This window comes from Neltuma alba, unplaced genomic scaffold, assembly GCF_004799145.2.
Source record: "Neltuma alba isolate B1F8T4 unplaced genomic scaffold, ASM479914v2 tig00012097_pilon, whole genome shotgun sequence".
NCBI classification, from domain to species: Eukaryota; Viridiplantae; Streptophyta; class Magnoliopsida; order Fabales; family Fabaceae; genus Neltuma; species Neltuma alba.
This window is the reverse complement of record NW_021636654.1, coordinates 375,380-402,541: the sequence shown is the minus strand read 5'-3', so window position 1 is coordinate 402,541 and position 27,162 is coordinate 375,380. Positions and strand designations below refer to the sequence as shown.

At 35.3% G+C, this 27,162-nt stretch overlaps 5 protein-coding genes and 1 long non-coding RNA gene across 10 annotated transcripts; 4 read left to right on the top strand and 2 right to left on the bottom strand.

Annotated features, from left to right (window-relative positions):
* LOC114722593 (macrophage migration inhibitory factor homolog) lies at positions 1–2,218 on the top strand. The gene is made up of 2 exons (XM_028908673.1): positions 1–167; positions 1,777–2,218. The coding sequence occupies exons 1-2, from the start codon at positions 57–59 to the stop codon at positions 2,002–2,004; spliced, it is 339 nt and encodes a 112-aa protein (XP_028764506.1). The 5' UTR covers positions 1–56; the 3' UTR covers positions 2,005–2,218.
* Positions 2,219–4,446: 2,228 nt separating this feature from the next.
* Positions 4,447–6,876, top strand: LOC114722592 (macrophage migration inhibitory factor homolog). The gene is made up of 3 exons (XM_028908672.1): positions 4,447–4,674; positions 5,565–5,765; positions 6,466–6,876. The coding sequence occupies exons 1-3, from the start codon at positions 4,564–4,566 to the stop codon at positions 6,499–6,501; spliced, it is 348 nt and encodes a 115-aa protein (XP_028764505.1). The 5' UTR covers positions 4,447–4,563; the 3' UTR covers positions 6,502–6,876.
* Positions 6,877–9,089: 2,213 nt separating this feature from the next.
* On the top strand, positions 9,090–9,792 carry LOC114722635 (PRA1 family protein B2-like). The gene has a single exon (XM_028908713.1). It carries the CDS (start codon positions 9,090–9,092, stop codon positions 9,750–9,752), a length of 663 nt encoding a protein of 220 aa, XP_028764546.1. The 3' UTR covers positions 9,753–9,792.
* A 2,297-nt stretch (positions 9,793–12,089) lies between these two features.
* On the top strand, positions 12,090–16,163 carry LOC114722546 (uncharacterized). Of its 4 annotated transcripts, none has more exons than XM_028908591.1 (3): positions 12,090–13,102; positions 13,472–13,570; positions 15,786–16,163. In XM_028908591.1, exons 1-2 carry the CDS (start codon positions 12,221–12,223, stop codon positions 13,526–13,528), a joined length of 939 nt encoding a protein of 312 aa, XP_028764424.1. In that variant the 5' UTR covers positions 12,090–12,220; the 3' UTR covers positions 13,529–13,570; positions 15,786–16,163. The 4 variants fall into 4 exon arrangements, with proteins under 4 accessions (XP_028764424.1, XP_028764425.1, XP_028764426.1 ...); XM_028908592.1 differs by having other exon boundaries at positions 15,776–15,848; XM_028908593.1 differs by lacking the exon at positions 15,786–16,163 and adding an exon at positions 15,566–15,767.
* A 376-nt stretch (positions 16,164–16,539) lies between these two features.
* Positions 16,540–18,055, bottom strand: LOC114722544 (mitochondrial pyruvate carrier 1-like). Of its 2 annotated transcripts, XM_028908587.1 has the most exons (5): positions 17,979–18,055; positions 17,349–17,466; positions 17,209–17,263; positions 16,867–17,002; positions 16,540–16,674 (listed from the first exon to the last, which is right to left on the bottom strand). In XM_028908587.1, the coding sequence occupies exons 2-5, from the start codon at positions 17,439–17,441 to the stop codon at positions 16,605–16,607; spliced, it is 354 nt and encodes a 117-aa protein (XP_028764420.1). In that variant the 5' UTR covers positions 17,442–17,466; positions 17,979–18,055; the 3' UTR covers positions 16,540–16,604. The 2 variants fall into 2 exon arrangements, with proteins under 2 accessions (XP_028764420.1, XP_028764421.1); XM_028908588.1 differs by lacking the exon at positions 17,979–18,055 and having other exon boundaries at positions 17,349–17,656.
* An 8,372-nt stretch (positions 18,056–26,427) lies between these two features.
* Positions 26,428–27,067, bottom strand: LOC114722668 (uncharacterized). Its single transcript, XR_003738179.1, has 2 exons — positions 26,960–27,067; positions 26,428–26,847 (listed from the first exon to the last, which is right to left on the bottom strand). It is a non-coding gene; the product is annotated as an uncharacterized LOC114722668 (long non-coding RNA).
* Between the last annotated feature and the right edge of the window lie 95 nt (positions 27,068–27,162).

The window sequence follows — 27,162 nt, the reverse complement described above, 5'->3', positions numbered from 1 at the left end:
CTTTCTTTGTATCAGAATAAAAGAAACAAATCAACTAGAAATCACATTCCAGCAACATGCCTTGCCTTTACATCACCACCAACGTTAACTTGGATCAAATTGACACCGATCCCATCTTTTCTGAAGCTACTTCTGCTGTCTCTTCCATCATCGGAAAACCCAAACAGGTGTCTCTCTCTCTATTCATCTTCCTCTCTTCTCTTTCTTAATGCTTCTTAGGTGTTTGTGCTTTTCAAGCTTATCAGATTTGGCCCAATCTATTTACAGTTCCTGTGAAATTCTTATTGGGGCTCAAATTAAGTTGGCATTATTTAAGTTTCTTTTCGTCGGACTTCCAGGAATATCCTATATACCCACAGATATGAATTCTTTGATTATTCCCTGGAAACATGGATTTGCTTTTCAGGAAAGAGATTACTTAGCCATTTAGAAATATAATATCACTCTCTCTACACTTACCTTCTGCACAGTTCTGCGTTGACCGAATTGATATGCTATTATATACTATTTGGTCATAGATATGAATCCTTTGATTATTTTCTGGAAGCTTTGGATCAGACGACGGATCATACTATCGTTAACTATTGATTTTGTGTTAGGAATATTTCTTCATGCGTCTGATTATCAAATCAAACAGCGTAAGTTTTCAGCAGCTAGTCTAGAGTCTACATGTTATTTAGTCTAAGGTTGAAAATAAAATAATGGAATAATGATTGAGAAACTATGATTAATGTAAAATAAAGTCGTGATTGTACAAATAAACAGTATATATGGGAAAAGTAAGTTCATTGAACCGTGCAGAAGAAAACAACAACTGATAGATACTTAGATACGGGTTGAAAATATTTAAACTTTAAAGTATCAAGTGGGCAGTATCCTTCCAAAATTTCTTCCGTACTTCTTTCTTTTCCTCTATCACAAAGATAAATGGACTCTGTACTGCTTCTGCAAATTGCACATCAATCAGGAGCACTAACTAACTAGTGCACCACTTGATCCTTTTTCCCACTGTTATTCGGATTACATTATTTAATGCATAGCAAGTGAGTCAGTTGTCTATATATTTTCATTGAGTTTGAGGCCCCTTTTAATTTTCTTTTAAAAGCACCATAATGAGCTGTTTGGGATTATCTCCAACAGTAAGGATAACGAGTGAATGATGACCATGATTCAAATTAATAGTATTCTCTATTACATGATATGACCAATATATTCTTCGGTTGGTCGATCATCATCATCATCGATATTTAATTAATAGCATTTGTGTTAGAAGAGGTATTTGTCTGGTTGACACCATCATATTAATTATTCATGTTTAGAATATTAGTAGTACTTCAGAGATGCAGCATCAGTTTAATACATATAAGACATGAATATCGTAAGTAATATATTGTACACCGTCACATTAAAAGAATAAAGATCTTAATTACACGGAGATCAAATCACTTCAAAACTTGGTTAATTTTCACAGAATGCTTCTAATAACGGGCAGCTGAATTTGACTAATTTGCACGCTGAATATAGTACAGGAATTTGATCCACACATAATGATGATATCGTGTATTCGCCACGTATTTGATAGATGTACTAATAATGTCCGTGACACTAAAAAGAGATGCGATATATACAAGGGACTGTCTTCTAATGTGGCTCAAGCAATTAGTATAATAATATGATTAGATGATTAGGGAGGATTGTTATGAGTTAAAATCTGGAGCATGTAAAATTGAAAAGATAAGGTGCTGAGTAATAATGAATTGATGATTAAAAATGCAGTTTGTGATGGTGGTGTTGAAGGGGTCAGTGCCAATATCGTTTGAAGGGAACAAAGAGGCAGCGGCATACGCAGAAATAGTGTCAATGGGAGGAATCAACTCAGAAGTGAAGAGGAAGCTCATTGCTACGCTGGGTTCCATTTTGGAGGACAAGATTTGTGTCCCCAGAACTCGCTTCTTCCTTAAGGTCTTCGATACTACTGTCTTTCGCAGTGTCTCTAAACTCTAATTCACAATCCTCCATTATGACCAACAACCCTTTCCATTGATCACTTTCTAGTAATGATCAATCAAGTCATATTTTGTACTCCTCCTATTTGTTTCATTACATATTTGCAACTTCATGTTCAATTCCTCCAGTTTCTCAATTACATGAATCAATTTTGTAAAGCTACTGGGGAATATACTACCTCCGGTTCTAATTATAAGAGCCCGTTGACTAATTTGATGAGATTAAGAAAATAAGTTAAGTTAGTTATTTGTAATAAATAGGTGTTGTCTTTTCTAAAATATCCTTGTTAATCAAGAGTGTTGGTTAGAACTACCATTATTAGAAGGTACAATTTTGGAAAAAAATACATAAATATTAGAGATAAAAGGGATTGGGGTTTTATATTTAGGACCAAAATAAATGTTAAATGAAGTCTTATATTAAGGACTAGAGGTAGTAATATTTATGTTGATGGATTAATTAATTCAAATTTAGCCTAACTTTTTAAGATTTTGATCACAACAAAAATCAGACCATATATTTGAAAAAATAGACATTTTGTCCTCATACAAAATACATATTGGCCAAGTCGTCATAGGGTGGTTGGCCATCTTAGTGTTTGGGAGAAAATTTGTTAATCGAATTAATTAGGATAGTGGGTGGTCCTGGTCCACCAGCAGGCATGCCCATATTGATTGTTGAGAATGGAGTACAGTTGTTGAAGTGCTCAAGTATATTCACAGTATGTAGATTATTAATTGAATGATAATTATATAAATACATATGCACAGAGCTAGTACTTTACAGATTCAGATTTTAATTTCACTCTTTTTTTTTAAAAGACTGTTATGAACTCAGAAGAATTGGGTTAAGAGGAGGCTACGGCCCAAGTCCAGAACATGTACAAAGCAGTCACATGAGGAGTCAAAATGAAATGGGTTAAAAGGAAGCTAATGAAAGAAGTCAGTCTCTTATGGTAAATTAATATTTGAATTCTTATTGAGAAAGATGTTTACATTTAGCACACAACAAAATCTCTAATAAAAATATACTTATGTGTGAAAAAAAAATGAAATGGGAATTGAACGGCGATACGTATCTAAAACATAAATTACATAAGCAAAAGGAGAAAATCACGAGGACAAGTTCTAAAAGAAACTGTTGAAAAAACTTGTAGCATAAGAAAGATGTCCAGCGATTAAGTTTCAGGAGTGAAACTGAGACAAAGTAAGCTTAATCCAGAGCACAAAACGACCAGGGTTAGCATCTAACTGCCCCTCCATTCTGAACCCATCTTTACTTTGGATGGTTCAAATGGACTCACTGGATTATTAGGGCCATATATATATATATATACACTCCTCCGGTCTTAATTATAAGACCCAATTGACTTATTTGAGGAGATTAAGGAAGTAAGTTAAGTTGGTTATTTATAATAAATAAGTGTTGTCATTCCTAAAATATCCTTGCTAATTAAGTATATTGGCTAAAACTATCATTATTAGAAGGATTATCTTGAAAAAAAATGCATAAATATAAGAGACAAAATGGATTGGGTCTTATAATTAGGACCAAATAAAAAGTCAAATTGGGTCTTATAATAAGGATCGGAGGAGTATATATATATCCTTACCGGTCCATTCGAACATTTTATTTACGGAATTGGTCAAGTTTAATTTTTAAGTTGCGGAAGTTGAGTATAACAAAAACAAAAAAAAAGTTTATCGTAACGTGACAAATCAAGGTTTAAACTTTTATTGAGAGAGATACTCTATATTTAGTGTCTGATAATATCTCGAATAGGATTCATTGACAAAAAGTTATATCATCAAATTGTCTCCTACCTCATCAAGGAAACGTTAGATAATCACACGAACAAAATTTCATTATTCTAATATTATAGTTGGAAACTATTTTAATTTTTCTTTATGTTTCTTTTAATAAAAGCATTTATAAAATTAATCTATACAGCTTTTTATCATTAACATCAGCCATATTATTGATTAATTGTGCTAAACAACAACGGATTTAATTGGAGATATAACCTCGGTGAAAAAAAAAAAGTGAAGTAATTCAAAATTTATTTTAATTAAAGGTCAACTCATAATTCACCAACAAAAATAAACTCATTCATAGATGATGTGTCAAAATAGTTTATTTTATACGTGATACTAATTGATTTAATTTTTTTTTATTTTTCATTTTGACCTGATAACTTTTTGCCCCTTGACGGTCTAGTAAGTTAGTTTAAGGTTTCGTTGACATTTTGCTGGCAAAAAAAATTCATTGACTTGGGGTCCCCTTATTCAACTAGTAAATCATTAATAAAATCAATAAAATCTAAAAGACTCATTCAGCTCTCTTAAAAAGGTGCAAACAGACTCAACCACTACTCCGGTCTCCCTGTTTCTCCTCTAGTGCGTTAATGTGCTGAGAGTCCTATCACGAAAAAAATTCATTGACTTTTTTGGAGATATTTTTTTATCCGTTTATAAAGCTGGCTGGAGTAGAGTTGGTTTTGCGCCATCGTCAATCGGAGGAAGCTACGGGTTGCAAAGGGTGAAAGAGTGAAGAAATATGCCGTGCTTAAACCTCTCCACTAACGTTAGCCTCGACGGCGTCGACACCTCCGCCATTCTCTCCGAGGCCACCTCCTCCCTCGCCAAGCTTATCGGCAAACCTGAGGCCGTACGGTCGTCCTCCATTCCTCTGTTCATTTCCATCCTCATTTCCCGACGTTTCTACACCCCCCCGGCAATTTTCTTGTCTAGTGTTCCTATTCTTTCTTTTTTTTTCCGTTTTTTCAAGCATGATTTAGGAGTTTCGGTTCTTGCTATCTTTGCTGTAAGTTCGTAAATCACTAAATTGGTACATTTCGTTCCCGCTTCTGCTGGGATAGATGGTCGTCTATCTGTTTTCTTCGTTTGCTAAGTGGTAATTATTAATTTGGTTTGATGGGAATTACCCCTTTATCAGAGATTATACTGTTATCTCAAACAAGAGACTTTGTTCAGTAATTCTCATAAGGCTCTATGGAATTTTAGGTATGTCGGATATTTTGTCAAGCTTTGGTGTATTTCCCGACTCTTGATAATTTATCTGGTGAATATTTCTTGAAGGGTCTATATATAATTTGATTAATTTCACATCTGAAAATTTTCACGAGGCTTTTTATGAAGTTGTAAATTCCTTGATTAAATATTATAAAGTTTGTCATGTTACTATTCCTACATCTGGAGGCATCTAAGTTGCAAGGTATTTTGAATTTTTTTTTGGCTTAATTTCTAGGTATGATTCGGAATTCTTGAGTTTAAATTTACGCCTTCTATCTGTGAAGTTTCCTAGTGATGATGATCTCACCGAATTTGAACTTTATCAAACTGATCATTTTTCTTGAGTGTGAAGAATGCTTTTGGGAAGATCCAGAAACCTGATGTTTTAGATAAACAAAATGACTCTTTATACTTTGGTGAATGATGTTTCTATTTTGCTGACACACCTATATACATAGGCACTTGTTTTCTCCTGTTTTAGAGTGTCCTTATGCCTTTATATTGTGCTCTTTCTCGTATTTGCAGTATGTAATGGTTGTCCTGAAAGGATCGGTGCCCATATCTTTTGGTGGGAATGAACAGCCAGCTGCTTATGGTGAACTGGTGACCATTGGTGGTCTTGGCCCCGACGAGAACAAGAAGCTTAGTGCTGCAATTTCCTCAATTCTTGAAACCAAGTTATCTGTTCCCAAGTCACGGTTCTTCTTGAAATTCTATGGCTCGAAGGCAAGTTTACCTATAACGTCAAGTTGTCCTGAAAATATAGGAAGAATTACTCTGTTGCTCTTTCCTTATTTCACTCTTCATCTTTCTTTAGGTGAATATATGTCAAGAATATGCAATATTTTCATGCTTTTCCCCAGTACTAGATTACTTAAAATAAATCTTTACTGTTCAAGACTTAGTGTAGCTCCTTTCTGCTGTTCTTGGTGACAAAAACCTTAGGTTGACCTGATTATCTACCGTTTTGGGAGAGTCATGTCTCAAAAATTAACTAACAAGGTTGCAGTCCTTTTATAATTCCATACTTCCAATTTAGAATCCACAGTCCCATTTGGATGGATGCTAAAAGCTCCGATAACATTAATACTCCGGGAGAACCCGACTCTAAAAGTTAGATTGTGAGATTCTTATTTTTGGCCCATAGATTATGAGATTGGAGAACTTGTGATTCACGTAAGCTCTACAATTAAATCTGATGCTTATGATGGGGAGCTGAAGCCCTATACCTTGTACGTAGTTGACTCATCTTCAAAGGAGATAACTTAAGTCCATCGTGAACAGACAACCAAACGTACAAGCATGTATGCTCATCATGAACTTCATCAACTAAAAAAAATCTTGCGTGCTTGATAATCCAACTTATATCTGTCCATTTAATGTACATTGGTTTCTTGCTGATTGACGGTGCTTTTTTGTTGTGCAGGGTTCCGAATTTGGGTGGAATGGATCTACATTCTAATTCCGTTTTACTTTGGCTGTGGGGGATTCAGTGTTGGATATATTCGCTGTTTGTAAATGTCATGTCATGAGTACTCCGACTTTCTGATCATGAATGGTGACTTTGGGAGGAAGCGTGAGGGAAAATGAAGAAAATATGAATCTTACTCTAGAATAACTAAGCAGTGTGCTTTGCATGAATTTGAAATGAATGGCATCATGGACGTTGGTTGTGGCTTTTTAAAAATTCTATATCATATGTTCATCTTTATCTACGTATGGTTGTGGAGGATGTGCTTGATACGCTGCAAGTATGATAGCATATAGCGGAAAAAAGCAAAGTAATAGTATGGGTAGTGTTTTGTTAATAAAACAAAAGTACAAAAGTTGCTCTTTTCTTCCGTTGTTGTCTTCTTTGCGTTTGAAATTTGATCCTCGCATGTTTTCGCCATTGTGTATGGAAATAACACTAAGTATAGTATTCACCTTTTCTGGCAATAGCCATGAAGTCAGTGATCCAAGGAGAGGGAGAGATTAACGATACTACTTTGTTTTAATTTCCATTCTCTCTCATTCTTTCTCCTAAACACCGAAGTACATTCTAACAAAACAAACGTACAAAATGATCACTATTCATGCTCCGAGCACAAGGATCCAATCTTGGAAACATTATCCAAGGGAAATCAGTGCTCTTAAATCCGATTACCTGTAGCCGTATTTGACCCCTCGCTTGCACGTTGCAAAACCTCCCAAAAAAAAAACAAGGGTTAATATAATTTTCAGTCTTTTAAAATTGTCCTCATCTCGGTTTTGATCCTTTAAATTTTAAATTATAGGTTTTGGTTCTTTGAAAGGCAAAATGATTAAAGTTTTTATTAGATTATAAGAACTAAGGTTATAAATGAAAAGAAACTTAAGAGATCAAAATCTATAGTCAAAACTTAAGGGACCAAAATCTATAGTTCGAAACTTAAAAGACCAAAACTAAAAAGAAAACAAACTTAAAGAAACTGAAATTTGTATTATCCACAGAAAATTTGTAATCATCTCGATACTTTTATTAAGCTTTCCACCGCCGGCTTCATTTCTGTTGTTGCTATTTTATCTCTGTTTCAATTTACATGATTAATTATTAATAATCCTGATGCCGAGCTGTGGATCGAATGGGGTCTATTACGGCGGTGGAGTCCAGGCAAAGGCAGAACATGGACAATAATGGTTGTCAATTATAAGGGACTAGCTCGGCTGTGCCTTACAGGCTGGCGAATGTGTTGAAGATATAAAATTAATGGGCTTTATCTGTCAGACTGGCTTCTTAAATCTCCGATTGTTCCGATTGATTGTACTATATGGAATTACTCTTCCGGTCTTTATTATAAGACCCAATTTGACTTTTTATTTAGTCTTAATTATAAGACCCAATCCATTTTGTCTCTTATATTTATGCATTTTTTTCCAAGATAATCCTTCTAATAATGATAGTTTTAGCCAATATACTTAATTAGCAATGATATTTTAGGAATGACAACACTTATTTATTATAAATAACCAACTTAACTTACTTCCTTAATCTCCTCAAATAAGTCAATTGGGTCTCATAATTAGGACCGGAGGAGTATTATTTTAGCAAGAGATTTGATTTTGGTCCAGAAAGAGAGATTCCCAGACAGATATCAACGCGGAGGTGTTGGATGTGCCCAAACAGGAGAAAGAGAATGGCAGATATAACCAGCTCATGTTGCTTTTCATACCCATGTGATGTTCTCAAGTAACCAAGCAACTCAATGTTAATATAAGAGAACACCGGAGCAAGACTAACAAAAAGTGACTCTCGCTTGTATTAAAAAAATCACAAAAAAAAGACCGCTGAAATTAAAAAATTGTACACAAGAATCCGTTCACATAAATCATTATTAAAACACAAACTATTATTATTAAAACACATATTAATATTGTAACAGTTTTCTATTTATAATTTTTTTTATTTTGACGGTCTTTTTTTGTGATTTTCCCTTTGTATTATGTTAGCTAATAATGACATTGGTGATATTGATAATTTATAAAGATATCTTACTATTCTTAACGCAGACTTCTTTCAAACTTGGCATATAAAAAATAATTAAAGGATTAAATTGAAAATTTGGGGTGGAAAGTGGAAACAATATTACAAGTCAAGAAGATTTCAGGAATAAGCCACCATTAACTTATTGAAAAAATATAGAGTCAGGAATAGATTGTAAGAAATTAGAAAACCCAAAAAAAAAAAATAGTGGGAGGAGCAAACTCACGTGAAAAGGGAGGAGGGAATAGCAGCGACCATGCAACTGATCGGCGTTTGCCGTTTTCTTTCCGCGCTTTCCTTCAAGGAGTATCTATCATCGTACGTCCCTTTGAATTCCTTCCTCATCTCACAACACAAAATTCTGTGAAACGACTTTTCTAATTTCTTACGTTAAACCCTTACCTCCCAATCGCCGTCCCTCTTTCCCCTCTCTCTCTCTCTTCTCCCCTCTCCCGCTTCAAATACCATTTTCTCAACTGTCAATTTCTCTTCTTCATTCCCATTTCATTTTCCCTCTGTCTCTCCCTCTTGATTCGTTCCCATCCTAAATGGCCGCTTCAGCCCCGTCCGTCCTCCCCATTACCAGTACCCAATCCGCCGGAGCCGGCAACCCTGTCATTGAAGTTCAGCCCCCACTACGTGCCTTCATCTCCAAAGCCTCCGATTCCCTCCGCCACAGCCTCTCCCAGCGCCGTCCCTGGGCCGAACTCCTCGACCGTACCGCATTCTCTAAACCCGAGACCTTATCCGAAGCCACCTTCCGCATCCGCAAGAACTTCTCCTACTTCCGCATCAATTATTATGCCATCGGCGCTCTCGCTCTCGCGGTTTCTCTCCTTACAAACCCTTTCTCTCTCCTGATCCTCCTGGGTCTTCTCGCCGCCTGGGTCTTCCTTTACGTCTTCCGACCCTCCGATCAGCCTCTGGTTCTTTTCGGTCGAATCTTCACCGATTTTGAAACCTTGGTCCTGCTCTCTGGTTTGAGCCTGTGTGTTGTGTTTCTGACCAGTGTTGGGTCGATTCTGGTGTCGTCGGTGATGGTAGGTGTGGCTGCTGTTTGCATTCATGGCGCCCTGAGGATGCCGGAAGATATGTTCATGGAAGCACAGGAGAGCTCGCAGCATAATAGGTATGTCGCTTTCGTAGGTGGCGCGGCGGCAGTTAACGCTGCTATTGCCGCCACCGCCGCATCTCCGGCCCCTCCACGATAGATTGGGGGTAGTGGAACTTTCACTTGATGCTTTAGTTGATTTTTCTGGGAAAGAATTGAGCGTAGAAGAAATCTTTTGCACCAATATCAACACTCTTATATACATCCACACACACATGTATAGGGGAATAGCATGGGATTTGCATGGATTTGACATCTTGATTTTTGTTTTTGTTTTGTATGGTGTAGGATTTGTGATGTTTCTTCAATAGGTTTATTCGATGTTGAGTTTTTCGATTTATCTTAGTAGATTCTGGATTGTACAGAAGAGAAGGATTTATTGTTTGTACTTGTTTCCGAGAATATTCCCACCCTCGTCCTTCTGTGCACGTTGAGTTGAGGTGTTCCATGTTGTTTAGAGAGACCGACGTCTCATTTCTCAGATCGATAAAGCAAACAGTACAGTGCTCTTACCCTGTTTATGAACCACTTCTGATATATTTTATACCGATTAAAAAAATTTAAATTTTATTAACTCTTATTTAAAGTTTAACAACTTTTTAATTTTTATCCTATTTAATATATATTATAAATTATGTAAATAAAGTTAATACAAAAAATTGTCATTGTCCTGTAAATAGGACAAAAAATATCTTTTCTCTCTGTCCTATAAATAGAACCAAAGGATTATATCTAACTTCTTGTGTTGTCTTGATTGATTTATTTCATCTTTTCGAATTAAAGGAGACTCGCCTGCGAAACTTGGAGATCCGAATGTTACCATAAATTGCAAATGAACTAGTGACACAGTTGACGTGAGTTCGCTTTTGAACTTAATTAAGTATGATCATATAATAACTTTACATGTTACAAGACTAAACTCTCTGCACGTAATGGGATCACAATAAAATAAGTTTAATTTGCCATTATTCTTTGTAGACTTCAACCCATGAACAAGTTGGCTGTTCTGTTCCGTTCTGAACACAGTTTGTGTTTAGTGCTCAAATAATAAGCTCATGCATGCATTTGTACCTTCGGCCCCCCCCCCCCCAAAAAAAAGCGAGTCATAATATTCCCATCCTAAATACAAAGTTAGTTCATGGTCTGTTTTGATTTTAAATCTAAGAATTCAATTTATTTTGGCTCACAAGATTATAATTATTATTAAACAAACATATTTGTTATAAATAACTAATTTAATTATTTTTTAAAATGTTTGGAAATTATTTAATCTTCTTAGAACACATTTTTAGTTCTTTTAATTGAATTGAGTCCCAAAGAAACAGTATTATTTTTAAATGATGAATGATGTATATATTCTTTAAATTTCTTTTAACGCATAGAAAAATGGGTCTACTAACATAAAATTGATAGTACAATATATTGAAGATGAGTTATAAATAATATAATTAATTTTACAAATAATATATGAAAAATGAGCTAATTAATGATAAAACCTAAAAATAAGAAAATCATGACCAATTATAGACAATAGTGATGCTCACACAGACACACATATTTTTACCTGAAATGATACTTACATGAATCATTCAAAGCTTGAGCACCATATTAATTTTTTGTTCCATATTATAAGCTATACAAATATTTTATTTATATAATCTGTCATAAAGTTAAATTTACAATATTCACTTTAAATCAGGTGTAAATTACAAAGCAGGGACCACGTTACTACACTTTGGTGATGACAAAAATGTATAACGTTATGTGTAGTCACCATAAAAAAAAAAAACGTTATATACTATTATTTAATATTCTCTGCTGGGTTTTAGACCTGAAATTCTTTACTGGTTGTTCATTCACATAATATTGCAAAAATAAATCAAATTGCTAAAGACAATTAAAACTAAATTATTACTTGAATTTTTTTTTGTTTTACTTTGGGTGCATGATCAATTGAATTTTATTATTTTCCGATAATTTTTCTCGATCAATGCTTATTTGATAATTAGCTTTATTAACAACCATACACACCTAATTGAAGGAAATGATTATTATTTGTTTAGAATAATAGAATATGCATTAAAAATTAAGGGGCCAGTAATTAATATTTGACATGCTGTTAAGTGTGTCAATATCTGTTTTTATCCTGGAAGTTTTTGCTGAAGAGCTACAAGCATATGGACTCCATTTATTATTATTCCTTTAATTTTAACCAGCGTGGACATAGGTGTGAATTCCATTAGTGAACGTCAGGGCCCTGATATATTTTTACATTTAACTCACCTAATTTAATTTTTTAACTACACAAAACAGCAATTTAACATGAATGAAATTATCGGAGTGAATTTCTTGAAAATTAAAAAAAAGAAATAAAGAAAAACATAAAGAGAGAAAGAAGGAGGGAAAGAAATTATCAGAGCCAGCGTTGCTGTAATTGAGCATTCAATTCATTGAAATCGATTGTCCTTTGCCCCAAAATTTTGGCCGCTGTGGGATGCGGTGCGACGCGGCGTTGCTTCCCGAGAGACATTTGTAGGTGTGGCTCCCTGATCTTCTCTTGCCGCCGACATGGATGAGCTTCCTTTGCACAAGATTTCAATCTCAGGCCCAACCTTGGCCTCCATCATTCAACGCTTCTCTACCTCCCCCGGCGCCGTCGACGGCCTCCTCTTCGGCCACGTCACCTACGTCACCCCATCCACACTCTCCGACGACTCCGCCTCCGAATCCTCCACCCTTGTCGCCACCATCACCGGTTTCCTCTGCCCCGGCACTATCAATAGCTTCTATGACTCCACTGGTGCCGTCGAACTTCACTCACTTCGCCGCCTTCTCAGTGACCCTGTTCTCAACCACCACCCCTCCCTCATCGGTTGGTTCTCCGGTCGCCGTAAAACCCACCCCCGGCCATCAATGCGAGAATTCGCTGTCGCTGTTTCTCTTTCCTCCATGACGCAGCTCGCTTTTCCTGTTAAGAATGCACCAGGGTCTACCAATTTTAATCCTTGTGTGTTTTTACTTTTAGCGTCGCCCTTATCGGACCAATCCATCCATACTCATGAGTACCGGGCTTACCAATTTCGCAGAGGTACCGAGTCTTTCGACCCTAAATCAATGGATATAGTTAACATTGGGCCTGCGTTTCGCGGGCATTATGGTTCTTTTAGCCCTATTGCCCCCTTTCCAGCATTGGCTTGCGATTTTCGGAACTCGCCAATGAGCGAGGACCGGGATGAGAGGATTTTGAATCAAATGAAGAAGTTTTCTAAGGATCAGAGAGAGCTGGATATGGGTGCAGACGGATTTGACGTTGGGAGCTTGAATCGATTGGTGGGGTCAGAAGCAGCGAGTTATACTTCTGGCTTGGAGGATTTGTATGAGAAAATGCTTGTTAAAATTGAAAATTTGGCCAGACAAGTGGAAAGGAGTTCTGCCAGGGTTCTTGAGCAGGTGAGTTTTGTTGTAGCTGCAGAACAAATACAGTGATGTTCCGAGTGCTTTAGGTTTTAGATGATTGAAATTGCATGCGGGTTTCCTCATTATACTCCCTGACCTAATACGTTCAATTGTTGGTTTTATTGTTTTAGGAATATAATCAATTGTGACTTCTATTTAATAATATTTTTGTAATGTGGGTTCCAAAAATTGTAACCCCACTTATAGAGCGCAAATAATTACTTAGCACGGATTAGATTTGTTGCTTTATGAATACATCAAGATTTAGACATCTCCATTTCTTGATGTTGTTTGGGTCTAATCAGAAGCTATAAAACATGATGCAATAACTAATGGTGATCGTTTTTCTTTATTATCTCACAGGAAAACCATAATAGGAAGTTGAGATACAAAATTCTGAAGTCTGCTGTCCCGGAATAACTGTCTATATCATTTCTGCCGACCATTTCTTTTTTGTGTCAGGTAACTTTATTTCTTTGTATTTCAGTTCTTAAATTTTCAAACTTCAGCAATCTCCTTTGATGATTGAACAATTCATCCACTGAAGAATAGAAAGGAGCCGTTTACTTCATGTCAGCATTGTTATACTTCGTGAGCTTATATCCTTTGCATTGATGGAAAGCATTAACCCGACTAACGTTCAAGTTACACGAGAAATATTTTCTGAGACAGTCCAATTAGGAATTCAAGGACCACCGTAAATTTTGGTTTTGCCTTTTCTTGGCATCCCACAATTAGTTGATTAACAATGAAATAGGGACGTAATTCATAGTAACAATATTCCCATCCAGTTGACAATGTTGTTATCCTGTTGCATCCTCGGGTTTGCTTTTTCTTAGGTGACAAGCCATGGTCTATTGACAACAAGAGCATGACCCTAGAGTTAAATGGCTTTGCAAGTAGTGAGCAGTGTGCACAAAATTTATGTATATCATTGTTGAGATGGGACTTTCTAGCATGGTCTGGTGGTTCAATTTGTGTTTTCTCCTCTGTCATTCCATCCTGGTTAACTGGTTAAGGATGAACCATTGAACCCTCCTCATTGTATCAAATACAATGATTTTCCGATCCAGTATTATTTTCATCCAACATTCGTCTCTTTGTATTTAATGAGGACCTCACAACACTGCGGATCAGCAGTGATATGAACCTGCTATATTTTACTCAAATATAGTTATTAACACCATGCCAGGACGTGCGGCAGCCACATGGTGCATTGCCATAGCATGTTGTACTGTGCAACACCATTGGTGCTTGACCTGTGGAAATTTGTGCATCATACGTGCAAAATCCTCCGGACAAGAAGTCAATTCACAAAAGATTACAGCTGAGGTCTTGATAATTTCTAGACTACTATTAATTAGGGGGTGTTTGGATGGAAATCAAACTATAGTTTCAGAAGTGATTTTACAGTATACGAAATAAATATGTGAAGGAATTTATCTCGATTTGCGGAAAAGTGCTTTTCAGAAACACTTCTCATGCCATCCAAACACCCCTTAAGAATACCTACTACAGCTGTATTAAAAAAGGGGGAATACCCACAACAGCGCTGCATGCCCAGATTCAAGTCTGATCTCTATTTTCTCCTACCTATATGCCCTCTTGTTCTCTAATTTTCCTTTTCCGTACGTATGTAAACACTTCATTTTTGCCTTGACTGTGTCAACTATCTCTGTAACTAATTTTCTTGAATTTCTTGTTTGGGACATAGTTGTCTTGTTAATCCTTTATCCCCCCTTGTTTATTTTGCCAAGATAAATTGCCCTTCTTTTTCTGCATTCGGGTTAATTACCACACTTTATTTTGTATGTGGTAATTTCTTAATTTATTGACTACCACTTGGGCCCCTTTTGGTTAGCACCAAGAAAGGTAATCCCTTCCCAGTGTACAACAATTTGTTAAAACCCTATAATCTCTATGGGGTTATATAAGCCATATTCTTACATGGATTGTTTGCACATTAATGTTAAATTGAGCAGCATGGTGTTCCTTGTATGTACTCAAAGATGCTATTTCGCTCAGATTCTTTTCCTACCTTCATGTTCTTTTGTTTTTTTAAAACTGTGTTCCAATCTGGTTAACTTGATAAGGTGAAAACTATATTCATTATTTCTGATGCCCTTCATTAGAGCTTTGTAAAGGAGTAAGTTGCTAACTTGTTACCCTATATGGTCTTCATAACATCTCAGCCTCATTCTTGATAAGAAGGCAAGTTTATGGCTGACTCGAGATGTGGTCAGGCGACAAGTAGGCATGTTATTGAAGTGAACTATTGACGTATTGACATGTCAAATGAAGGTTGATGGTCCATAGTGGCTTTGTTCCTTAGCTTACAATATTTTGAAGGCTTTCTTTTTCATGCATATGTATTTTATTTAGGTTACCATTGTAAAGACCGTCATCAGCTTCCATGTATTGATCACTTGAAATCATGATGTGAAAATTTTTTGACAGAATATAGATGTGATTGAGCTTTGAACCCGGAGTAATGATATCATATGAAGGCTCAGCAATTATTTCTGCAATGAACTTTTCTTGTGCCAACAATATTGTTTATGGACCTCTTGCAAAAATTATGTTTTGTTATCAATTCGTATGTTCATGCATTATGGTTTTGAAGGCGTTGCCAATCATTTGCCGTTGACAAGTCTACATTTTGTGTGGTTCAAAGCAGAGAAGAGAAACGATAAACAACATACCTCTTTACTTGACTCGGATTATTGACGGTTTCTTCTGGAATCCTCTAGAAACATGTGACTGAGTACCCTTTGGTGGAAATGTGGTATATGCGGTTCGGGCAGATGATGTTGTATTTTAAATCTAGGGTGATTCCTTAGGCTCAAGCATGTAATAGTAATTGTGCAGGGTAGTCGAATTCTGTTCATGTAATTTGCTGTCATCTATATTTTGTATTGCCTTGTATTCCCTGCGCCTTCCTTTTACCGATGTTAAATGAAAATCTTTTCAGCTTTAGTTGAAATTTGCTGTACTGCCTCCGTAAGGTTGCTTTATAGGAGAGAAATGCAATCAATGTGCATGGTAGTATTTTAAATTGTTACACGTTATAATTCAATTTGAAATATACGATGTTCTGATTTACCAAACTTTCAAGGTAAAAAGAAAAAAGAATTACCTAAATTTAGGTATCATCTTTTCTTGCATGTATGGCTAGGAATAGTGTTAAATGATTAGTGCTCTGAGTAAACAACTTTGCTTAAAAATTTAATTTTAATTCAATCCAATTGTTAAATGACGGAACTTGAGCAATATATTAATCTTATTTGGTAAATAGCAAGTTTTTTAATTATGATGTTTAATTTGACTGAACTTTAGGATCGAATTTTGGAGTTACAGAGGCCGGCTGACATATCATAATTCTCCCAAAGGGTGATCGTTTTATAAAATATAGAAAAGCCGGGGGGGGGGGGACACAAAAGATGTTGGTTCCGTCTAACGGTGGTGTGGAATGAGTTTTGAACGATCAGTTAATATTCTATTGATTACGTGCAAAATCAGCATCAGTTTGCTTCGAGACAGCTTCATCCTCCTTCTCTGACGAGTACCTATGGAGAGAAAAACACCTTTAAATGCCAAATAAAGAATGTGAGATCACAACTATTTGCTGTTTGCTTAAAATTAAAACATCATGTCGGCTTATCATCACGTCCGTGAATATAAAACGTGATTAATTTTCACTTATCGTTATATAATAATTAAAATAAATTAGGTGATTGAATCAGAAGCTAGCTTCTCACCCCCTGGCGTTTGCCCAGCGGCAGAATTGGTAGAGTTGGACAGTCTCATTGGAAGCATGACAAGCAAGCAGCAGATAGTTGCGTGGTCTCACCATCCATGCAAATCTCATATACAGTGCAGAGTATATGCACATTACTGCACCACATTATCTCCTTCATTAAATCACTTTCGCGCTCTTATTTTAAAAAAATAAAAAAGTGTAAAATGCCACAGATTGTTGAATATCACAACAAAAATATCTTGGCGCTATCAGAAAACTTGATGGCAAAGCAAATACGGAAGAAGTTTTGCACAAGAGTGTTGTCCAATTCCAAATTCTGAGGAATACAGAAATGTTCGACCTGATGTCACGTTGGCAGAGATCATTTGAGGAGGTTTATTCATGTCTGCCAACCCCTGCAATGAAACAGCTTTACCATTACCAACCTGATCATCCAAAAAAAAAAAAAAAAGGAACGAGTCAAAGTGAAGAGAAACGTACTGCAACCACAAATCCAAGGTTGGCAACAGGTCCCCAGAAGTGTGTTGTTTTTGGACCAACTGGACTGTTCCAGAATGCTCGGAAGTAAGCCATATTTCACTTGATACTGACGCTCTGGCTGCTCCAACGGTCAGGACAAAATAATTTAGCCACCTGTCATTCGAACCAATATATGCAAAGTAGCATCCAAAAAAAAAATCTAATCGGATTTCCTAGGAATCTGATTCCGATGTTATAACCTCCCAAGATTTTTCACCCACCAATTCTTATAGCTTAATTTCTCATACAAAGTACTCAGACGACAACACGACTTGTTGAGCTTCAACCAACCTTGACCCCGGGGGAAAATAGCTTCAACAACCAGAAAATGTTGGCGAAACCACCCAAGTCACAGGGCGTTGCATGGATTGCAAGGAACAAAGAAAAATGGGGAACTACTGCTAATAACAAATGACCCAACAATCCCATAAATCAACAGAAAACTTGGGCAAATATATATATATATATATATATATATCTATCACACAGACAGACAGAAAACCGAGGCCAAAACACAATCCCAGTTCTCAATGAGATGAAACTTTGATGTGAGGGGTGTGACGAAATCCACTTAAAAGAGAAGAGGTTTACCTTATTATCTTGTGCACAGAAGTATGAGGACTGAATCTGAGAAAGAAGAATGGAATAGAGAGGGTGGTGATATGTTATTAAGAAGACGGTGGATTCAAAACAAGGCCAAATTGAGTGAATCACCATTAAATTTGAATGGAATAGATCTAAACTAGTCTTTTACATATAAAAAATTATCAACATGCAACTATCATAATATGTAAGCTTAGGCTTGACAAGTAGAATGAAGAGCCATTCCTCCCAAAAATAAACTGAAGTTAGTTCTTTGACTTTCATTTAGTTTTTGCTGATGCCTTTGTTATGAAAAAGAAGTTATGACTTTTTATATAAATTTCAATTTGACATTTATAATAAATAGTTGGAAATGTTTATCGGCAATTGCACAAAAATATTTACATTATTAAAAAAAATACACATAGCATGAAAACATCGAGTGTTCAAATATTTAGAAAAAGACTGAATAATAAACAATAGTGATAGATGATTAGTTTTATATTAATGCCAAGTTCATGAATAATAAATAAATGATGATTAATGAATTCATTTTATTTAGCATACTAGTTAATGGCGTGGTGGTGTATGATTGAATTAAAAACAATAGCTCGTAAAACAATCATGAATTAAATAAGAAATAAACATGAATCGAGACTACTTGAAACTTGAGTCATATCAACTTCACAGGAAGTAGATCCTTTATTTTATAAAATCAACTAATTTGATTCAGTTTATTTTTAATTCAAATTGAACTGAACTAAACACTAAAATATCCCTAATTGCCTGAGCAAACTACTTATAAGAAAAATTTGATATATTCTAAGTGTTAAAAAATGCCACTAAGTTATTCTTGATGTGAATAAGAACAATTTTAATCTTTACTAGTATATGTTTGGTTTCTTATGTTAAAGCAACCACATCCTTAACTAGAAATCATGTGATATCAGTGAAGAACCCAATCATTAATCACCCAGCCCCACAGGGCACAGGCACTTTATTGATACAGTATATGGTTTGGAAGAATGTGAAAGAGTGATTGTTGCATAACAAATTGTGAAAAAAATAAAAATAAAAACAACACTGTCAGGTGAGTTAAACAAATATTCAAATTATCTAGGCTTTGACCTATTGAACGAAATCTGCAATCAAAGTTATTTCACAGCTTATACCTGAGAATTTTGAATAATCATTTAAGGTAGAATATACACTTAATGGAAAACAGCATATAATCAAATCATTCTTGCATTTGAACGATCAAAATCAAAATGCTGCTCTACTTAATTCCCTCCCTTGGGCAGAGTATTTCATTGATATGTGCATGGTAACAGCAAAATCAGCATCAATTTTCTTGGATGCAGCTTCTTCCTTTGTGACAAGTACCTCAATAGAGCAACACTTCCATAGATGCCAACTTAGAAATGGAAGCACAACCATAATTGTACGCAGGTTTTTTGAATAGAGCTATAATATATGGATAGTTTTCTGGACTGTAACCCTGTGGTTGACTCATCAACCAAATTCTTTCACATCTCATAATCTTATCATATTGAAGAACTTGATAACAAACTCTCTCAAACATTGCACCAAAATTTTGTCTTTCGAAGAGACACAAGATTGAACACGATAGAGTTGTTCTGACTCAATCACATGCTCAGCAGGTTTTGCCCGGCAGGAGAATTGGTATAGCCGCAGTCTCATTTGAAGCGTGCCAAGCAATTTGCAGAAAATTGCGTGGTTGAACCATCCAAGCAAATCCCATCAACAAGATGAATACACGCACATTTCTGTAGCACCAACACAGCCAACAGGGAAGACTTAACCAACGTACAAAGACCAAAAATTAGGTTCATTTTTTTAGGTATTTGCTGTCATATTTTAATGTAAAAGCATAACAGGTGGGTATTTGTAGAAGTACTACATAATTAGCTCTATAAATGTCCTCCATTTATTACACTTTCTTCGGAAAAATCGATAACAAACGCCTCAAGGGATTCCACTTAAGTCTTGTCCAATTCCAGATTCTCAGGAATACAATTAGTTTCAACCTGCTGTCATGTCAGCAGAGATCCTTTCTGGAGGCTTATTCATGTTTGCAAGCCCCTGTAATAAAACTGCTTTACAAACTTGGTCATGAGGGCATGACAGGAGAACTTGTAATCCTGTATAACAAGAACATTCTTTATGGCCTCCAATCTAAAATAAAACAAATAAATGAATGATCAATGCAGCTGCAAATCCCCAGTTGGCAACAGCTCCCCAAAAATGGAATGTTTTCGGACGATCCGGGCTGCTCAAGAATGCTCGGAAAGAGGAGGCCTTGATACTGACGCTCAATAAAAAATAGGTTAGATAGATGACATAATAACGATAGTCAGTAGACTGAATTAATTGTTCATTGAAAAAAAACACTCAGACACAACTAGAAAGGAGGGTGAAAGATGGATGAGGCTTTCATTCTTACTCCTAACCTTGCCCAAAAGCCAAATAATGGAAAAGGAATGAAGCCACGAATATGATAAATATATACCAAGAAGTAAGGACCTCAATCATTCTCAGTGCAACTTCAAGAACAGATAAGCGCAATCACATCTTCATTAACCGTGCGCCTCTCTGTGTCGTGGGAGAGCTAAGGGGAAGAAAAAGGGAGTTCAGGGTGCATTTGATGCTTCACATCCGTCACCGGTAAAAGCTTTTTTTTTTCCCCTCACTCTTTGGTATAAAGTTCCTCTGCAACTTTAGGGTGAGTTTTTTGGCACCCAGTTCACCGGAGCTTTGCTCTGACTATATCTGGATCCGACCCACGTCGCACACTTGGCTGTGGTGGGTGAATCTCCCAACAGGGATTTTTGCATACGCTGAGACTCGAACTCAAGACCTTACTTAAGCAGTACCAAGCCGCTTACCACTTGGACCAACCCCTATTGGTTGAAGCTAATACTTCATGTCTTCATGTTAGGTTTAGTCAGGTCGGAAATCATGATGGGATGGACCCATTTAATTCTGATAGGCCCGTTTAAAATAGTGTAATGGATAGCTCATTAATGAGCTTTGAAATTGGGGCATGAGTATGTGCCCAAAAAAAACAAAGGGGGTATGACTAGGCCATGGATTCTGTGGATCAAGCCGTCATAAGGACTACCAAGTCCCAACAGTTAGGCTCAGCCTCCATTGTTTCACGGTTTTTTTCTGTTGGGCTGATGATCCGTACTTTACCTGCTTCTGCTTCACAGTATAAGCACTTTAACAAATTCATTAGAACTGAAAAATGATCATTAGCTCATTAAATTTGTCTCAAATTGAAAGTATTTTTTTCAGTTTTACTCATATTAAATGAGGTTTGAAAGAAAGAGAGATATGAGAAGTTACATTTAACTATTAATTGCATGAACAGATTTGACAAATAATTATGAATTACTCTTCAAATCATTTACATTTTGAACCAAATCATTATTCTAGAAGCGACTTACATTATGAATAGAGAAGTTAGCTAAGTTAAATTATGTCTTAAATGTAATGAATGGAATAAAATAAATAAAATTATGGATATATTTCCTTTTCTTTTTCTATTTTTGACATCCATTAACTTATTTAATATTTTATATATAGTCAAGTTCTATGATTGTAAAATTTTACGTGGATAAACATGTATATTAGTGGCTTTGATGCTACTGAAAGTTGAGTCTGAAAAGTTTTTCAGGATCAAAGCATGCTTTAAAACTTAAAAAGTATTTACAAAGATACCCACAAAATTATCTATCAATGACACTATCACAACACCTGTAATTTTTTTTTGGCTAAAACATAGGTATCCTCCTATTGGAAAGCAATCTTATTTGAGGCACTGTCAAACATTAAATGTGGACAACTCTCTCCCAACAGAGTTTCAAATCTTAGTTTTTCACATTATGAGAGATTAGCCCCTTCTACTAGGCCTAACTCTTGTTAGTACAACAACTACAATTGATTCTGTTTGTTCGGTTGCGCCCATGCGTAGTCTGGGCCGTTTCCATCTGAATGAAAGAAATGGAGGATGCAGAGCTTGGAGCTTTCTTCGAGATTGGACCAGAAGTAGAAAGAGTTCTCTTTAACTTTCCAGGAAATGGGCCTTCAGCAGATCCTTCCGTACAGAAATGAACAGTCCTCTAATTCATCATCTGGGCCCACAGCATTTAAGAACCATAGGCCCACGTTTTGGTGAATATCTGTTCTTTGTGGGTTCCACTGCGTGGTCCACAGTATTATGCATGAGATAGTAAGTAAAATTCTCTGCTTTCCCCCGATGAAAAAAAAATGCTCAACGGGCTTTGGATTGTTAAAACAGAATAAATAACAGCTTTTCAATGACTAGGGTTAAGTTTTCGCCGGCATCATTTCTTTTTTAAAAAAAATGCAAAGCTCCCCTTACGTGAGAAAATATATTTTTAAGAATTTCCAAAAAGTGATTTATTGCAAGAATTTTAAGAAAAATGAATGTGAGAGTAAACTACCAGCTCATAATCTGATGGGAAAAGAACTGGTGCTTATAGTTAATATCCAAATCAACTCTGCAATACAGAACGCCGATTTCAATGTTTTCTTGTTCTGTCACCTTTTCATTATTTGAAATGGCAGGCTGCGAGAGCACATATTTGCATAGAATTTGTCAGATAATTTGCTGAGGGAAAACAAATTTTAGAACACATCTGGAGTTCTGAAATTATCACATGGATTTAGGTGATGAATTGTACCATTTTTGAGGTGTAAATTACTTTTATTTTATTGTGACAAAAGAGTACCCATTGTGACATTGAATGATGAAGTCCCAAAACTATAATTAAGGCTGTCCTTGTTAACCGTCCAGTTCCTCTTTTCTCCCCCCTCATTCCTCAAGATATTGGTTTCTCCTGAAAGTTTTTTTTTTTAAATATTTTTATTCAAATCAAAATAAAACCCCTCTCACATATTTATTTTGTATATCATAAAATTATTTTTAAAATCATCGTTTGTTTTCTATCCAAATACTTGCTCATATAATAATCCTATTGCCATTGTCTCCTCTCTGCAATTTGAACTATTTGAGAAAGTCAAGAAGCATGAACAGTGCCCCAACCTTAGAATGATGTCCCTACTCTTTAACTTTTTTTAGAGAAAAAGTTGCAATTGCGAATTGTGCATCCAGCAGATTTACGAAAGAAAGTGATCGAGGTTTCTCCCTTCCAATAAATATAATCTTTCATATATACACATAGTTTTTCTCCTTATATTTAGTATTTTACTGGGAGACCGATGTTAAAATATTGTTAGAGGCAAAAAGTGCAATTCTATAGTATTCGATCTTAGGTGGCTTCGTAGATTAAGTAGAATTTCTCTCTTTTTAATAAGCTTGTCTTTGAATATGCCCTTAACATTAGTGTTTTTTTCGGGGGTAAACTAACGGTAGTGTTTTAATTGAAAAGAGAGTCGCCTACAATAGGTCTTGACTGGGAGAAAACCAAGTAAAGTGCTAAAATTCCCCCTTCTCACAATATGTTAGTCTCTTAGAATGAACTTCTTTTATTATTATTATTATTACTCCCCTGATTCTTAATATAAGACCTATTTAACTAATTTGATTAGATTTAAAAAGTTAGGTAAGTTAGTTAATTATAAAAAATATGACATGTTTTTTTTAAAACACCATAATCATTTTTCTTAGCTAGTATCCTCCCTCCTTCTACTTAATTATGATTAAGGGAGTATCTATATGGATAATTTAGAAAAAAATGATAAATATGATAAATAAGTCTTATACTTAGAACCAAAATCAACTCAATAATTAGATTCTAAGAGGTTACTCCTTAACCGCAGGGATAACGCCACTGTTAATATTTTTCCATATCACAAAGAGGTTACTTCTATTTTAGGTTAAAAATTAATGAAGGTTGAAAATTTGGATCCAAGTATGAGGAGCACATTGGCATTTTCTTTTCTTTTCTTTTCATTTTCAAGCTGGCGCCTCCTCATAAGCCATGTATAAAACTCTGGACTGCATATATTGCGGTGAATTATGCGTTCTTGTTTTGTGATGGTTAATTAAGGGATTTTGATGGCGTGAGTTGATGTTGTTAGTGTTATATGTCTTGTTGATTTAATGTGCTAATAATAAATTGTTTCATAATCCAAATTAAAGGAGTTTTAATTGGGAAAAAAACAAATTATACGATGGATGAAAGCCGCGTTGAATAAACAAATTAAATAGAGCCAAAGATATGCCTTGTTCCTTCCAAATCTGAAAAAGGCTATAAAATCCCAATGAATGAAAATAGAACAGTTCGAGACTAGTGCCTTTTTTTTCCTTTTCTTTTTATTAAAAAAAAGTGCTACCCCTATATTGGCCTTGCTTGTAATACTCTTTCCATGTTGTACAGCCCTATCATATTTAAAAAGTGTTTGGATAGAAACTAAATCATGATTTTTAATGTGATTTTGACAGTATACAAAGTAAACACATAAAAGGAGTTTTATCTCAACTTGCATAAACATACTTTTTAAAAGGACTTTTGGAAGAATCCAAATACCCCATTAATTTCAAGCACTTTGCAATCTTTTGTTTTTGTTTTTTTCAGAAGTCTTTGTTTATACTTTTCAGCTCCGGAAAGTTTAATATTCTTCTGATTATATAAATTAGGAAGAAATATTTTAAAGTAATCAAAATCATCATGCAAATCGGTTCTTTTTTTTCTTTTGAGTTACAAGAGAGCAGGATCGAACCTGCAACGCACACACTCCACACACACATACTACTCGACCAAACGGCTAGTGGTATCATGCATGGTTTTATATGGCGAAGAAAAATTCAAAATTTTATAGTTACTGTAAAATTATTGATAAGAAGTAAATTAAATTAACATGATTGTTATTTTGGAGTGATGAATAATATTACCTCCAATCCTTAATATAAGATCTTGTTTAACTTTTATTTTGGTTCTAATTATAAGATCCCAATCTACTTGGTTTATTATATATATTTGTGTATTTTTTTTCAAGGTAGTCCCTCTAATAATAGAAATTCTGGCCAATAAACTTGATTAACAAAAATATTTTAGGAAAGAAGACACTTATTTATTACAAATAACTAACTTAATTTATTTTTTTAATCTCCTCAAATTAGTCAACTAGCTCTTATAATTAAGATCAGAGGTAATACTAAATATTGTACCATGATACCTAAATAAAATAGAATATTGAAATAACTAGACAGAAAATAAAAGGGCAAGTGTGATATGATATAGTGATATCTTTTGGAGTATGGGATTGACCAGAGCAGTAGTTAGAGCAATAATTAGATGGGAACGAAGATTCGCGAAGACAATTTAGAATTATAAATATGTGGTAGCCTGCATATCAAACCAAATTAAGATTAAAAATTAGGAAGAGAAGATCTCCAGATTCTCCACTAGAGCTGTATATAATTTTACTTTTATGCTTTTTAGCTCGTGCAATGAACCACCGCAAGCTTGCAGCCATTGGTTACCCCAAAAAAGAAAATAACCTTCCCACATGTGCTTTCTTATACAACACTACATATTATATTCTCATCCCTTATATTCTAGGCCTATTTATTTATGTATTTATCTATTTACTTTCCTTCTTTATCCGAGGCCTCAAAGTCTTTTCCGCACACATCAGATCTGTGTTTATTTTATTCCCCAGGCAGCTTCTAATTAGGTCTCGCATTTAATTTTTCTCAGAATTACTTTTAGATTTGTGGCTCTCGTTATTCTTTTTAACTAATAAAGTGAAAAATACATGCTTCGAATTAGATGAATGGTTTCCCATAAACGATTTTTTTTTGTTGAAAAATATCGCGAAAGCTAATGTGTTTATTCCCTCATTTTCAGAGGCCAAATGGCCATTTGCATCTTGCATAGTGATGTCTGTCGAGGGTTCTACAATTTTCTCCAAACTCACTGACTTACACCCAATGAGTTAGTGGCTCACCACCCATATATATAAATATATATATATAATGATCACGTGTGAATTTGATAATTACACAGCCATTTTCAAGAAGATTTTGATGTTATCTTTACTTACCATGTGTTCTTTTATACATATGTACACAAAATTTATAAAATCCTGTGATCATTTTCCCCGATCGAACTACCAAAAGAACTTGTGAAAATATCACATTTTATGTGACTGATACATAAAGACAGACATCTATGTGGTATTTCACTATGTCCATAACTTGAAAGCACAAAACATCAAAGTATGAGTTAATTTGAAATAAATTGGACATAATACTCAAGAATAATCTTGATATATAGTCGCAGAAAACATCCGATCTGATCTGTATGTAAGTATGTTTATTAATGTTATCATTAGTTTTGTGTGAACAAAAGTTCACATTAATCTTCTTTATTATATTTTAGTAGTAATTAACTATACTGATATATTAAAAATAGTAAACAACAATACATTTTTATGGTAGTTATGATTTTAAAATTAGAAAGGTTTTTTTATGTGTTGTTGAGATTTTTGCATAAAGAAACAAATAGCTTGTAAGCAATTGAGAATGGAACGGATAGAAGTAGTGAAAGGTTATAGCGTGACGTGCACGAAGTTGGGAGTTTGGGTGTAGTCAACAATCACCAAATTCAATACACACATATCCACCCACGTGACCACCATCCATTTTCATTTGCTTATTTATTGCTGCTGGTTGAATGCAGACGGACGACGCCAAACCCAAGCGGGTCTCCTAAAAGGTACTAGCATATCCAGTACAGTGTTTGCAGCCCTTGCTTGAACAGTGCTCCAAAAATGAAATCTCCTTCCTCATTCTCAGATCCAAACCCCACAGAACCACTTCAATTTCAGCCTCACCGTGCAAGCACTTGACTAAAAACTCTATCTGGGGAATAATTAGTGCAACTTAAAAGCAAAACAACACCAGAAGATTGAGCTTCAAATTAAGAGAAACAAAAGCAGGAGAAAAAAGAGAGAGAGGGGGAAGAGCGACATACCTAGAAGATCTCATAAGGAGGAAAAGAGAGAGAGAGAGAGAGAGCATGAAGAAACCATGAAACTCAGGATGGATAGCGCAAAGAGAAGAACACGGCAGAGAGAAGATAGGTTCAGCCATGGCGCTATCCCTCCTGAGCTTTACGGATTCTTCTGCACGTAGAGAGGGATGGAGAATCAAATTAAGGAAGAGGAGGAGGAAGAA